The sequence below is a fragment of the Pseudorca crassidens genome, chromosome 17 (genome assembly GCF_039906515.1).
Source record: "Pseudorca crassidens isolate mPseCra1 chromosome 17, mPseCra1.hap1, whole genome shotgun sequence".
NCBI lineage: Eukaryota > Metazoa > Chordata > Mammalia > Artiodactyla > Delphinidae > Pseudorca > Pseudorca crassidens.
Window position 1 is genome coordinate 15262009 of NC_090312.1, and position 15237 is coordinate 15277245.

General features: G+C 40.3%; 2 protein-coding genes across 7 annotated transcripts in view; one reads left to right on the top strand and one right to left on the bottom strand.

Moving 5' to 3' along the window:
• Positions 1-4030, bottom strand: part of NSMCE2 (NSE2 (MMS21) homolog, SMC5-SMC6 complex SUMO ligase) — a 224349-nt gene extending 220319 nt beyond the window's left edge. For all 3 annotated transcript variants that reach the window (XM_067711298.1, XM_067711295.1, XM_067711296.1), the window contains exon 1: positions 3878-4030. The gene's annotated coding sequence lies outside the window, so the exon portion shown is untranslated. The remainder of the gene's footprint in view (positions 1-3877) is intronic.
• Positions 4031-4041: 11 nt separating this feature from the next.
• Positions 4042-15237, top strand: part of WASHC5 (WASH complex subunit 5) — a 53844-nt gene continuing 42648 nt past the window's right edge. Inside the window, exons 1-8 of one of the 4 annotated variants that reach the window (XM_067711290.1) lie at positions 4042-4222; positions 4456-4622; positions 7568-7770; positions 9508-9818; positions 10289-10434; positions 11114-11198; positions 11818-11918; positions 13953-14145. In XM_067711290.1, the coding sequence (XP_067567391.1) occupies positions 9633-9818; positions 10289-10434; positions 11114-11198; positions 11818-11918; positions 13953-14145 (711 nt within the window). In that variant the 5' untranslated portion in view covers positions 4042-4222; positions 4456-4622; positions 7568-7770; positions 9508-9632. The remainder of the gene's footprint in view (positions 4223-4455; positions 4623-7567; positions 7771-9507; positions 9819-10288; positions 10435-11113; positions 11199-11817; positions 11919-13952; positions 14146-15237) is intronic. The other 3 variants (XM_067711289.1, XM_067711291.1, XM_067711292.1) reach the window with 3 other exon arrangements.

A 15237-nucleotide genomic window follows, 5' to 3' on the forward strand; every position in this document is an offset into this window, starting at 1 on the left:
GAAGACCATGATTTTTTAAATTGTGAAACACTACAGGTGCCAGGGAACCTGGTAATCTCAGAAGTAATGCTTCTAGATGGAGAATATTTTCTATTCTAATTTTTGAAATAGGTATATGTAAATATTTCATCACTAATATTTTTACATACTGTCTTTTTGCCTCTTTTCAAGCAACTGTGTTCAACAAATATTTTTATAAAACCAAATTTATCAAATAAGTTGCCTATTTATTATTCTTGTCAATGCTTTGCTATATTAAAATAATGCAAAATCAAAAAAAAATTTAAATAGCCACATGTGCCTAATGGCTACTGCACTGGATAGCACTGTTCTGGAAACACAATTATCAAAGTGTACACACACACACACACACACACACACACACACACACACACACACACACACACACATATACACACACACCAGGGGGTAAGCCAGATGGAGTAAAGCCACAGTATGAACATGATATATCTTCCTGGAATATTAATTTTACTTAAAGATAACATGAAACACGTTTATATTAAAAATAAACATTAGTTACATTATAGAGTAGAATATGGAGGTGATACTAGTAGGGGTTAATGACTAAAAACTCTAGTAGGGGTTAAACACTGTAGCCTCTGGAGCCAGACTACATGAGCTCGAAGCCTGATTTTGCCAATTAAGTAGCTGAATAACTTTAGGCAAGTTATTTAACCTCTCAATGCTTCACTTTTCCTTTCTGCAACATGGGCATGATCCAGTGCCAACTTCAAGGATTACTGGGAGGACTGAATGAGTTCATACCTATAACAAAACACTCAGAATAATGTCTGGCATATAATCTTTTACAATGAGAGCAAATATTACCATCAAGTTAATCATACAATACTGTGAGCAGCAATACAGAATAGCGCATAAGTGAACTGACCTTGGACACGAATGCCTGGAAATTCCACCTTGTCCACCCCACTTAAAACTGCATCACTCTGGTTGAGTTGCTTAACTTCTCTATCTTCAGTTAGCTCCCGTGTAAAAAGGAGATAATCACATCTACCTCACAGCATTATTATAAGAATAAATTAAATTTTTAAAAATAAATTTATTTATTATTTATTTATTTTTGGCTGCATTGGGTCTTCGTCGTTGTGCGCGGGCTTTCTCTAGTTGCGGTGAGTGGGGGCTACTATTCGTTGTGGTGCCCGGGCTTCTCATTGCGGTGGCTTTTCTTGTTGTGGAGCGCGGGCTCTAGAGCACAGGCTCAGTAGTTGTGGCACGCGGGCTCAGTAGTTGTGGAGCGGGGGCTTAGTTGCCCCGCGGCATGTGGGATCTTCCTGGACCAGGGCTCGAACCCGCGTCCCTTGCATTGGCAGGCTGATTCTCAATCACTACGCCACCAGGGAAGTCCCCGAAATTAAATTTCGTAGTTTTCTCAAACTTGTCTGATCTTAAGAATCAGTTGAAATACTTACTAAAAATAGTTATTAATGGATACTATCTCAGACCTATTGAATCAGTCTCTAGTGGACACTGAGGAAACTGTATTTTTATGAAGCACCCCAAATAATTCAAGTATGGAGAACACTGAGGTAACTTTGTCCCCCCCAAATTTATGTTTACCCTAACTCCCAATGTGATGACATATAGCGATGGAGCCTTTGGGAGTTGATTAAGTTTAAATGAGGGGGGAGCCCTCATGATGGGATTAGTGTCATTAGAAGAGGAAGAGACACCAGGGTTTGCTCTCTCTGTCCACCATGAAAAGATACAGTAAGGTGGCTGTCTACGAACCAGGAAGAGAGCCCTCACCAGTATCCAACCATACCAGCACCATGGTCCCCAACTTCCAGTCTCCAAATCTGTGAGAAATAAATTTCTGTTGCTTAAGCCACCAGTCTATGGTATTCTTTTAATAGCAGCCTGAGCTGACTACGACACAGTGTATATAAGGATTAATGTAATCCAGGATAAATGTAAAGTGTCTGCTACATGGTAGCCATCCTTATATGAATGCAAAATTCACATTACTCCAATGAAACTTTACACTTGCAGAGAGGTGGGGAAAACATTCGTCTGTTAATTCTGCACTATCAAAAGGAACGACTCAGATCGAGGAGCAAAGAGAATGGCTGGAGGCGAAAGATGGACTAAACGCACTTTTCCCTATTTCTCCCACTAAGTACAGCAAAGTACATAATTCACAGGACAGCCCCGCACAGCAAAGAATTATTTGGCACCAAATGTCAACAGTGCAGTGGTTGAGAAACCCTGGTTTAAACTAACCCCCTTTGGAGCCTTCCCCAGGGAACTGTGACTGTTTTGTTCTCTGTACCTATGGACTCAAAGAAAGTTTAAAACAAGGTTATGCATTTCCTGAGCTTTTCGCTAGCATGTTATGTTGCCTTCCCTAACAGGCCTTGTCTTTGTCTGTTGGTGCCGCTGTAACAAAATACCAGACACAGTAACGTATAAATGACAAAAACATTTCTCACAGTTCTGGAGGTTGGGAAGTCCAAAGGTCAAGGCACCAGCATAGTCGCATTCTGGTGAAGACCCTCTTCTGGTGATTCATGGCCAGGGCCTTCTAGCTCTGTGTCTTCACATGGTAGAAGGGGCAAGGGAGCTCTCTGGAGCCTCTTTTATAAAGGTATTAAGCCTATTAGCAGGGCTCCATCCTCGTGACCTAAGCTCTTCCCAAAGGCTCTACCTCTTAATACCATCACACTGGCTTTAGGAATTGGGGGGTGGGGGTAGGAGGAGGACACAAACATTCAGATCAGAGCAGGTTTATAAGATTCTCTGTAGGTGAGGCCAATTATTAGCTAATATAAAAATAAAAATACTCCTCTCATCTTTCTGTACAAGTGGTATGCACAGAGCAAATAATTTAGATACTGTGCTGACCTCCGTTAAATCCACAGGGCCCTATACAAGTTCAGCCATAACTGTATCTTCTTTTCCAATATGCAAGGTTACATCTTTATGAAGCCCTCTCAGTTGCTTGTTCTCTCCTTCATGCTACCACTATCCCTCTCTCTCTCTCTCTCTCTCTCCCCCTCCCCCCCCACCCCGTTCTATTTTAAAAACCATCATAACTACTTGCTCCCATATCTGCCACTCTTTCACCCTGGGAGCAACTTAAACTAGAATTCTGACAGATTCCACATAACATAGAACAGCTCTTCACACAAAATAGGTGACCAATAAAGATTTGGCAGAGCTACATCAATAACGGAAACCACCATTTCTAGGTTCCCTATGGCAAGCCATAAACTGGTGCCCCTACAATTCGTTCTCATTATGGTTAATCCTCACAACCATTTATAGGAGAGAAAAGGAAACTGACGCCCAGAGAGTTTATTTAAACGATCTGCCCAAGGCCCTGCTTTGAAAGCCGGCTCAAACCAGATTTATTTAGATCAAGAATTCGTGATCTCACACTACGATATATAAAATAGGCAAAACAAGGTCCTACTGTATAGCACGGGAAACTATATTCAATATCTTAATAACCTATAAAGGAAAAGAATCTGAAAAGGAATATATATATACACATTTACCTGAATCACTCTCTCTCTATATATATAAGTATACATATATATTTACCTGAATCACTTTGCTGTACACCTGAAATTAACACATTGTAAATCAACTATATTTCAATAAAAAATAAAAAAAGAATTCGTGATCTTTGCCCCACACACATAGAGCCCAAGGATGGAGAGATGGCGTCTTGGAGAGGGAGGTAAACCGCCCCAGCCTCATTGCTGTGGCGTGAAAAGAACCAGGACCATAACACAGGTCCACAGACCGTAGCTCGCGGCACCGGCGAAGAGCCCGAGAGGGAGGCCACACCTCCCATCACCCTCCCCATCGCCATGCTCCGCTCTTGCCTTACCTGGCTGCCCGATGTAGCTCCGTCTGGCTGCGCCCAGACTCCCCACACCAGGACCCCCAACTACTTCCTTAACTCCCTTCCCCTGTCGCTGAAACGGCGAGCGCGGGCTCAGGCGTCATCAGTCGTCGCCGGCGAGTGGTCACATGACGCCCCGCCCCGCTCTCCGCCCTTTTGTCATGTGACGGCTGAGGGAGCCCCGGGCGGAAGCCGGGGTCTGGCCGGCTGTGGATAAGGGCTGGGGGTAGAAGGGAACCCCTGCGGAGACGGAGGGGTGGTGGCCGGGGCGCTGACTCCGCGTGCGACCGCCGGCCCTGCGCGTGCGCCCTGGCGCGGCCCGCGTGACAGGTGAGTAGGGGCGGTGTGCGCGCGCCCACTCCTTCACGTCCTCCGTCCCCTCCCCCGCCCCAGGGCTGGGCCGCGCTGGCCTTGGTGGGGGCTTCTGCGGCATGGGGTGGGGTCTGGATGGGGGAGCCTGGCGTGGAGGACTGAGGGTTTTCCTGGAGCTGCTGCTGCAGTCCAGGCTCTGCATCTCCTCCACTCAGGTGGAAACAATTTTCCACACCTCTTTGGCGCTTTAGGAAGTGATGTTCAGCTGCTTAGTCTGCATCTGAGCCTTCCAAGTTTCCGGGAGCAGTGTTCCGTGGACGTCGTCATTTCTCCATTTACTCTCCAGAAACCTGAGTGGTTGGTGGAAACTTCTACGGTCTGACGGACCCGGGTTTGAATTCCAGTTCTACCACGGGCTGTGAGTTTGGGCAAATCATTGCTCCTCTCTGCACCTTAATTCCCCCACCTATGTACGACATGCCAAAGTCCTTTGAATTTCAAAAAATAGTTTCGAGGGTCCTAATTTGTCTGTGGTCGTACAGTTAAAAAAACTAAAAAACACAGAGCCGGTAATGGAACCGGGTCTCCTGATTGATTCCAAGTGCGTGGAGCTTCCTCCAGCCTAGGAGTTGCTGGGAGAAGGGGGAGAGAGAGGCTTTACTGCCTTTGCCCACAACAGGGAACACCTTCCGGTTTTTCTTCTTTCTTTTTCAGGATTCTCAGACTAGAGTGATTAGGCTTATTTTAGAACTTTTCTGGAAGAGATATGCTGGTCCCTTTTGATCAACAACCGCTATAGTTTGTTCCTGATAACGGATTGGTGGAGACCAGTGCTTCTTTCTTTATGGAGCTGAGGTTTTATAAAAGGATTAAAATAGATCAATCTTCTTTTGTCCTCTGAGTAGGATAAAGATTGGTTCTTCCCAGGGCAATTTAATTTTCAGAATTCAGTTCTGTACTCATTGGGTAATTGGTATGATGTTGCCATGCTTTATTCTTGAAAGCATGTTGTCTTTTGTCTAGGATTACTTTCCAAACTAAAAATCATAATTCCGTACCAAATTCTTGAAAATGAAGTTACAACCACTTTTCTGGGTGCCTTGTAAAAACAAAATTAGGAAATTGAGTGGGATCTCTGGTTTCATTGCATGTCAAATAGTAAGAGAGCCTCTACTGAGAAAGCTGGTCTTTATGAGTTGTCTTCATCCCTAGCACCAGCAGAACCTCTAAAAGGAAGATTTGTTGGGGGCGGGGGAGAGATGAACTGGGAGATTAGGATTGACATATATACAATAATATGTATAACATAGATAACTAATGAGAACCTGCTATATAGTACAGGGAACTCTACTCAGTGCTCTGTGGTGACCTAAATGGGAAGGAAATCCAAAAAAGAGGGAATTAGGGGATATATGTATACATATAGCTGAGTCACTTCTCTGAACAGCATAAACTAACACAACATTGTAAAGCAACTATACCCCAATTTTTAAAAAAAAGGAAGATTTAATATAGCTTCTTCTACCATGTTTATTTGCATCTCATTCTAGAGTGAATTTTTTTTTTAATCTCAACTAAGTCTTAACATCTTCTATAAAGCCACCTACCTCTGAGTTCACTGCAACATGATTAGGCATCTTTAATTATGCTTCTTAGATTCTGTTCTTTAGGACCAGTTTTTCAGCCAACAGTGAGGCTATTTACCAAAGACTTTAGCCAAATAATATTTTGAAAGTTGCCTGCAGTGTAACTCTTAGGTAAAAAGGATTAAAATAAGACTTGGACACACAAGAATTTTGACTTAAGTCATTTTCCCAGGCCTAAGCCTCCCTGACCACATGCGTGCAGGCGCGAGTATATCTGTCTGTCTGTTTGTTGGGAAAGAAGGCAGGTCATGTTGACTTGCTTTAAGCTGTTTTCTCTTTGGCCACGTTGTCTGTCCTATCTTGATACCCAAATGGTAGCAGTTAGACCTGTTCATCATAGCCTTACCTTCTCTGAATTGAGTCTAAAGTTTCATCCTCCTGAGACCTGGGTTAGTTTAGTGGTCTTCAGAGGACTTCAGGTGACTTTTGTTCTCATTTTCCTTTATTTTCTCACTTGTCTTATTTTCCAAGGCAGTCCGTTTCAGTGGGAAAAATGGAATGAAATTATCTGAAATTCAGCCTGTTAGAGATCAACGTGTCTTAACAAGCAAGCATCACAGAGAAAACTGAACACAGTTGTTACTAATTTATGCCTTAATGTGTATTATACACAACCCTCATGAGAGAGAGTTGTGGACAACCGTAGTGGCTTCTCAGTAATCTCTGCTATGGGACCCAACTCCACCTCCCCTATCTCTGCTTCTGTCCCGTAGTACTTACTTGTAACCCCTTCCTGGAATGCCCTTCTCTTAGATCACTATCAGTAAACTAACAAATTACCCTCAAACCTAGTGGCTATAAAACAATAAGCATTTATTGTCTTATTAACATTTGTGGTCAGGAATCAGCTATGTGGCTTAGCTGGGTGCCTTTGGCTCAGGGGCTCTTGGGAGGTTGCTGTGCTGTGAACACAAACTGGGGTTGGGGGGATCTATTTTCCAGCTCACTCAAGTGGTGGTTGGCAGACTTCTCCATCGTCCCATAGGGCTCCTCCACAGGGCTGTCTCACAACCTAACAACTTGTTTCTCCCAAGACACACACGCTGGAAAGGGCTCCCAAGCCAGAGGTCACAGTCTTTTTTGCAATCTCATTTCAGAAATGGCATCTTTCACATCTGCCCTATTCCCTTCTTTAGATGGGAGACAGTAAGTCACACTCAGGGAGTGAATAGGAAGGTGGAGGTCATTGGGGACCATCTTAGGGGCTATAGATACCCTTACTGCTTGATCCCTCACTTGCTTCTGGCCTCTGCTCAAATATCATCTTACCAGAGAGGCTTTTACACTCTCCTGTATGTAGAATAACACACGCTCCATCCCTTTGTCATGCTTTTCTTTACAGCATTATCAAAGCCTGATATGTAATATGTTTATTTGTTTATCTCTGTCCCACTCCCAATAGTATGTAGGCTTCATGAAAGCAGGAAGTCAGTTGTGGTCACTACGGTAGCCTCAGGTCCTAAAACAGTGCTTGGCACATAGTGGGCACTGGGTAGATATTTGTTGAGTAAGTGAATCTGTATCATTGGAAATGCTTTCACCTGCATATAATCCAGAACCCAATTAACATTAGGTAAACCATAAAAGCAGTCCATTTAACAAGGATTACAGAGGTAGGTAGTGCCACAGTTGAATCAAGGAATCAGTAACATCAATTAAGAATTTAGATTCTTTCCTTCCGCACCAGTCTGCAGGTTCTTGGTGTTTTTTCTCTTAGGCCTGTTACCTCATGGTCTCAAGGTGGCTACTGCAGCTTCAGGCATCAAATATTCATTGGACCACACTCAAAGGCAAGAAGAAGGGGGATAGCCGGAGCAACAAGAGAAATTTCTCTTGACATGCCTCTCTCCTTGTAGCTGGAGAAAAAAAAACATTTCCTAAAAGTTCTGCCATAGACTTCTTCTATCTCATTGGTCACAAGTGAGTCGCATGTCTAACCTGGCTTCAAGGGAGGGAAAGTGAGGATCTGAATGTTTTGTCCTCTAGAATAAGAAAGGAGTAGGTGAGTGGGAAGTACTGTTGAGGAGCCAGCAGTTGCTGCCACAGCATCCCAGTAAATGAAGACATTTCCAAATTGTGAGTCAATGATAGAAACTTCCAAAAGGAAAAAAGAAAACCCTGAAGGGTTATACAGAGCTTCCAGGTAATAGATACCTACAGTAGGTAGCTCATCACGTGGGTGAACTTTAAAAATGTGTGACAGGCATTGAGGAATGTTTTGCTGTGGCTACAGAGGAACTCAAAAGTGGCATTGATGTAAACATCTTAATAAACTGACCACTTGTAACATTAGTCCTCATTCAGCTGTCCTTGTCCAAAGCTGTCTATTTGGTCATTAAATTCTTACTTTTCTTTTTGGTCAGTCTTTTTTTTTTTTTTTTTTGGCCAGGCCATGCAGCATGTGGGGATCTTAGTTCCCGAAGCAGGGATCGAACCTGTGTCCCCTGCACTGGGAGCACAGAGTCTTAACCACGGGACTACAAGGGAAGTCTCTTGGTCAGTTTTCTTAATTGTTGACATCATGTTGATAGAGCAGGATCCCAATGCCAAGTGAAAGTGCAAATGTTGGGAAGTCACAGGCCTTTATGAAGTTGAAAAATAATTTAGGCTTCCATGAAGTTCACAAATGATGACCTAGCTAAATTAACAATTAGAGGAGAGAAATGCAACAAAGATGATGACACAATTAACACTTCAAAAGATAATGAGGTGAAAAAGAATTGGGAGGCCCTCTGGAAAAATGCATGATGCCTTGGAAATTTTTTGCAAAAATTACCCATTTAAAGCTCATACTATGAAAGACAACTGTGGAGTACAAAACACTGTATTATCGAAATCACGATTTGATGAAGCCAGCTTTTGACTTGTTCTTGGTTTGTCCATTGAGTACAGAGTTTCTGCAACTTTACTCTCAATTTTGTTAAGCATAAAACTTATTGTCAGAAGTTTTGATGATATCATTTGAAGATACATTCCTAATCAGAACTTCTCCACTGCTTAGTATGAAATAGTTGTCCTTACTTTTAGAGTCACCCTGTCACATTTCTCAGGCATATATTAGTCTCAATAACAGGACCTCCCATACTTGACATATGAAAAAAACTTTTTTTTTCTTTTTTTTCTGGCTGTGCCGCGCAGCTTGTGGGATCTTAGTTTCCCAACCAGGGATTGAACCCAGGCCCTCGGCAGTAAAAGCACAGAGTCCTAACCACTGGACTGCCAGGGAATCCCCTGAAAAAAACATTTTTAAAGGTTGTTCCCTCATCTAATTCTAGTAGATTTTAGGACATAGTTATCTTTCCCCAAAGGTAAAAGAAGTGGTACAATTCCTGTAAGGAAAATTTAATAATCTGTTCCCAATGTAGGGCACCTTGGAACCTTCTCACAAGCTCAGGAATCAGCTACATCAAGTCTTTTCTCATGGAGAGAAGTGAATAAAGTGTTGAGAAAGAGGCCAAGAGTAGCAATTTAGCAAAGTTCCTCTACAAGGAAAACATGAAGAGTGGAAATTAAATGCCCTCCCTCCATATCAGAACTCATTATGTGTTACAAATTTTTTTTCAGTGAGTTTGGAAGAAAAATATTGTGTGTGTGTTTCACGTGGTTCCTTAAAAAAATGGAGATTTTCATACTTTTTTTTTGGGGGGGGGGATACAGGTCCTTTAATGGAGCGGCCAGTATATCTGCAGACCTGGTTTCATCTGATGATTTACAGACCCCAGCTCTGAAGCCAGTTACACATTTTCCTGTGGCCGGGCACAGAGTAGTTGATTATCCTCACGATGTTGGACTTTTTGGCTGAGAATAACCTCTGTGGCCAAGCAATCCTAAGAATTGTTTCCTGTGGCAATGCCATCATTGCTGAACTTCTGAGGCTCTCTGAGTTTATTCCTGCTGTATTCAGGTTAAAAGACCGAGCTGATCAACAGAAATACGGAGATATCATATTTGATTTCAGCTATTTTAAGGTAATCTTCCTCAACAGCTTTTCTTACCAGTCTTTTCTACAAAAGCATGCTTTCCTTGGAAACCAGGAGACTCTGAGAGGTTAAGTAATTATGGAGAAGGAGTTAAAAAGAAAAGCTTTTCAACCAAATTTAGTATCAACTAACTTTAAAATAATATACTGTGTGGAAGCCCTAACACAGTATAATCAAATCTTAAAAAGATAACTTTGGTATAATGTGTTTCACATTGAAGTACCCCACACTTAAAAGCATGTCAATTGTTGCAATTCAAGTCCATTTCTTTCAAAGGGATTTTATATCTGTGCTTCTGAGATCTTCATTACTTTCTGTTCCTCTGCTTTCAATTTTTGATATCCCTTTTGAGGCATAAGAACAAATTTTTAAAAGACTGTTTTGAAATTGTTACCAATAATTCTATTGGTTTGTGACTCTTTTCTTGATGTTTCACATAAATGTGTTTTTCTTCTTAGGGTCCAGAATTATGGGAAAGCAAACTGGAAGCTAAGCCAGAGCTACAGGATTTAGATGAAGAGTTTCGGGAAAACAACACAGAAATTGTGACCAGATTTTATTTAGCATTTCAAAGTGTGCATAAATATATTGTAGACTTAAACAGGTATTGACTAATTTAGTCATAGCTTATTTTGATAGTAAATAGTGGAGAGGGAGAAGGGATGGACTAGAACGTGTATATCTTTCTGAGTTACTAAGAAATTTACTAGCTCATACCATGGATAATTATCTTTTCCTTCCTGTGGCACTAGTCATCTTAAGTATTTTAGAGTTTTAATATTATTTCCTGCTCTTGTTAAGGATTATAATCATCTTGCTTTGTACCAAGTCAGTTGGCTTTCAATCTTGATCCTAATTTAGTTTATTATATATGAGAAGTGGAAAAAAAAGGAACTTATTTTTGTAGCGTTGGTAACCATAGCCTTCCTTCTTATCCCTGACCAGACAATATTGTCTTCCTTCTAGCCCATAAGAATTCATTATTCATTAGCTTTTAAACTAGTCCATGTTTTTATGCCATTATTCCCAAGATATCTGTAATTCGTAAATCAGGACTATGGAATATTCCTTTTACTTGGAGTGGCCATAAATAATCTGTGGCCCTGATCACTATGAGTTCCTGCTCACCAATCTATTCCTAAGAGCATGAATGGCCACAAACTATTTGAAGGCCAGAATGCCTGGTATCTTGCCTAATCTTTTAAAAATCTTTACTGTCCTTCTTCAGAGATATTAACATTTTTATTATCAATGAATAACTTGCTCTGGGGTTTCATTTCTAGATATCTAGATGATCTCAATGAAGGTGTTTATATTCAGCAAACCTTAGAAACGGTGCTTCTCAATGAAGATGGAAAACAACTTCTAGTAAGTAGTAGTGACCACTTAAAATTTAAAAATCAAGAATGTCAAACTTAGCGTTACTTTTTTTCCTGTAAGTCACAAATACATACAGTGTATCCTTCTTTAAGGAGAAGCAAAATAAACTGATAATTATCTTCTAACTGGCAGGTCTTTGTCTGAATTTAGAACATAGTAGACTTTGAGCAGAGCTACAAGTGAATAAAGATTATGTGCAGGTTATGAGCTTCCTCAGTGTAACAATCCTATCTTCTTTATCTTTTGCATCCCAGACATCTAGCCTGGTACCTAGTACATCATGATCACTTAAGAAATGTTTGTTAAATAAGTGAATGACTTATTATGTATTCATAATGTTGGGATTCCATTTTGGTATCCCAAGCAAAATATGAAAAATAGACCAACTGAAAGATAGTCATTGTAAATTAAACTTTATTTTGCATAAACTTTTCGAAGCTCATTCTGTACAGAAGGTGAGAACCCTTTGGGGGGAACCTGCATTCTCCTTGTAATGTAAAGTTTTTAGGAGGAACCAGAGCAGAGTGATCCTTTTACACATTATCAGCTTCACTCCATAAGCATGTGTACTCCTGTGAACTTGGCTGTTGTCTTTTTCTCGTCATAGTGTGAAGCACTGTACTTATATGGAGTTATGCTCCTGGTCATCGACCAAAAGATTGAAGGAGAAATCAGAGAGAGAATGCTCGTTTCTTACTATCGATACAGGTATCCCTGGGCTAAGACTACACCCTCCAAAAGCACTGCTATTGGTAAAGTACAGTGTAGGTTTCCATCCTCCTTTTATTGTGAACAGCAGCAATATGATCTAGAATGCAAAAGTGTAAGATTCTTATCACTTCTAAGTATAATACATAATGTAGAAATATAACAATCTGTGTTTCATATCATCATCATTATAATAGATTATATGTCATATAATCTAGTATATATAGAGTAATTTATTATAGATTATTAGCGATATATAGCTTATCATGTCCATCATGATACCTCAGTTTTTTTTTAAAAGGAATGTGAATTTTCCTTACCTGAAAGATTAATTTGGGAATTTTGGCAGTCTAATGAATTTTTTTTTTAAGTTTTCAAATACTACTCCTTGGCAGATGTAAGGAAATGAATGAGTTTTCTGTTATCATTTTCAGGTTGATACATTTTGAAAAGTTATCATTCAGGGCCAGGTTGAAAGTGAATTCTTACCCATGTATATGTAGAACCAAAAACAGAACAAACAGTAACACACATCCCAACCATGTGTTACATGTGTCTTTACAGAGCTATGACTTCAAGAAGCAGGGTCTTAAAAACAGGACCCACCTTAACCAGCTGTGATTTCAGTCCCTAATGTACAGTTTTCAATTTGTTAAATAAATGAGTCAGAATCTGGATACAGGGTCAATGTCAGAAATAATCAAGATTCGGGGAAGAAACAGTCAATAAGCAGGAGTCAGTAACTTGGGCTAAAGATGTGCAGGCTAGAATTAACATTTTCAGACTTACAAATTAGGACAAAATAAATAGGGCAAAAAGGCAGATCCTCAACAGAGAGGGATTGTTTGGGGATGTTGTATTTTCAGCCACACTTGGTACTGCTGCCTTCTCAGCAATAAATTAGGCTACTCAGCTGGCCTGTTCCTTTAGCTTTATCAGGATGTGAGGAGAGTATCCACCAGCATGCGTAATTCATTCACATCAGTTTGACCATCCATGTTTTTTAAAATGGGCTATGAATGGTCTTGCCTCTATTTCTGAAAGTACCTGGAAAAACAAAAACCATAAACAACATGAAGAAGAAGAAAAAAATCTGCTAATCAAGCCCAGCTTTGACAATCTGGCTTTGTCCCTTAGGGTATAATGGCTAATTCATTAGAATGTGAGGATCCACTACTGAAGAGACACTGAACAATTACAAGTCAGAGCAGTAGTAAAGGAGGTTCTTACATCAGATAGGAGGTCATCTTCAAGTCTAAGATTGAGTCTCTTTGGGGGATTACTACTTCAAGCCACCAGAAAAATCACAGATGTTCTGCTTAAATCTCTGTAGAAGGTACATCTTACCAAGAAAAACCAGTTGGTATATCCCACTTGAAATTGATAGACTTTTTAAAAATTATTGTTTAAATTTATGAAAATTGGTGCAGGTTCACATTCTTTATCCACAGTTTTGAAATCCAAAGAACTCTGACAAAAATATATGAACATACACACATGCACAACATGCATACAGAGCAACTACGTTGGCAGCAAACCTGACCTAACTTGAAATCTTTTGGAGTCAGCACCTGACTGGAGCAGACATGAGGCTATAGACAGTCTTTATTTATCTCACTTGTGTGAATGTTCATATATTTTATTGTAGAAATATTAATATATCTTGATCATGGAATGCCATCTAAGACCCTGCTGGAGTATTATATCGTACATGATATATGTATCATTACTTTCTTATATTTGAAAAACGCTGTATTCTGAAACAAATCCAGCCCCAAGGATTTTAGGGAAACGGATCATGGACCTTCACATAAAACTGTACATACATACAGGAACCCATCTTATCAGTTTGGTATATTACAACAGGCTTTTTGAAAATATAATTTTGAATTTTAGGGATATAAGTTGACCTACAGTCATATCTAAAATTATATAAAGTAAGTTATACTGAAATTCTTCTGCTTTGCTGGACTTTGCATTTCTAATATATGCGGTTTCTTTGGCCCTTTATTTCCCATTGTAAACACGGCTCAGTGCTGCTCGATCTTCTGCTGATTCGAATATGGATGATATTTGTAAGCTGCTTCGAAGTACAGGTTATTCCAGCCAACCAGGAGCCAAAAGACCACCCAACTATCCTGAGAGTTACTTCCAGAGGGTGCCTATCAACGAGACCTTCATCAGCATGGTCATCGGTCGGCTAAGATCTGATGATATTTACAACCAGGTGGGGATTAAGTCTATTTTTAAATCTGTCCTAATAGTTTAAAAGACTGATTTCACCTTCCTCCTCAATTGCTCCTTTCTTTTCTCCTTCCTCAGAAGAGTAAAAGCAGCTAGAAACTATTTAAAACTTTCTGAGTTGTGCCTTGGAATTGTTAAGGAAAGAGGGATATTAATTAGGGCAGTATTAGAGATTTCAAGGAGGAGATGAGATTTGAGCTATATTTGGAAAGAAGATGCATTCTTTTAGGCGTTCAGTTGAGAAATGATTGCTGAGTGTGCAGTATGTGGCTGTCCGTGTGCTTGGTGCTGGGGATCCATTGCTGAAGAAGGCAGGCCCTGGTCCCTACTCATAAAGAGCTTGTAGCTGAAGAAAGAAGACAGACAAAAGAATTCCAGTAAAGCCAGATGGGTGTTATCTTAGGGGAAGTGCAGAGTGTTGTGAAGCACATGACAGGGGCAGCAAGATTGCAACAGGTGACAAAGGGGATATCCGGACAGCCCAGGCAAATGAGGCAGCATGAGCAGGGTTGGAAAGGCTCACTTTCCTCTCTAGTATGTGTACCATTCACTCACTCAAAATGGTACCAGAGAAAGTTACCATTTGACTTCATTTTCCTAAAGAAAACATAATTTTAGGTATTATATATATTTTTTCTTACTAGAAGAGAGTAAAGAGTTGGACCTGTGATAACTGGGTATCATTTATTACAGAGCACACCTGTTCTGTATAGTTCTTAGGTAGCCTGCTAGTTTTTTGTATGAACATGTTAAGTGTAAATAAAGAGTTTTTGGTTGTTATTTGTTTTGTTTGGTTTTTTAAGACAACTCAAAATGAGGAGCTACCTGCAGATACCAGGTCTCCATAATATTTGTTGCCATTTATTGAGAATTCAACATGAACCAGAATCATAGGAGGTTTTTTTCAAATACTGTTTTCTCTATTTTTCACAATAGTCTTTCAAAATAGACAGCACTATTCTCATGTTGCTGTTGAGAAAAATAAGGCTTGGAGAGCTTACATAATTTTCACAACATCACATAAGTAGGCAGCAGAACCATAATTTGAATGCAGGCCTGTATGACTTCAAAGCCC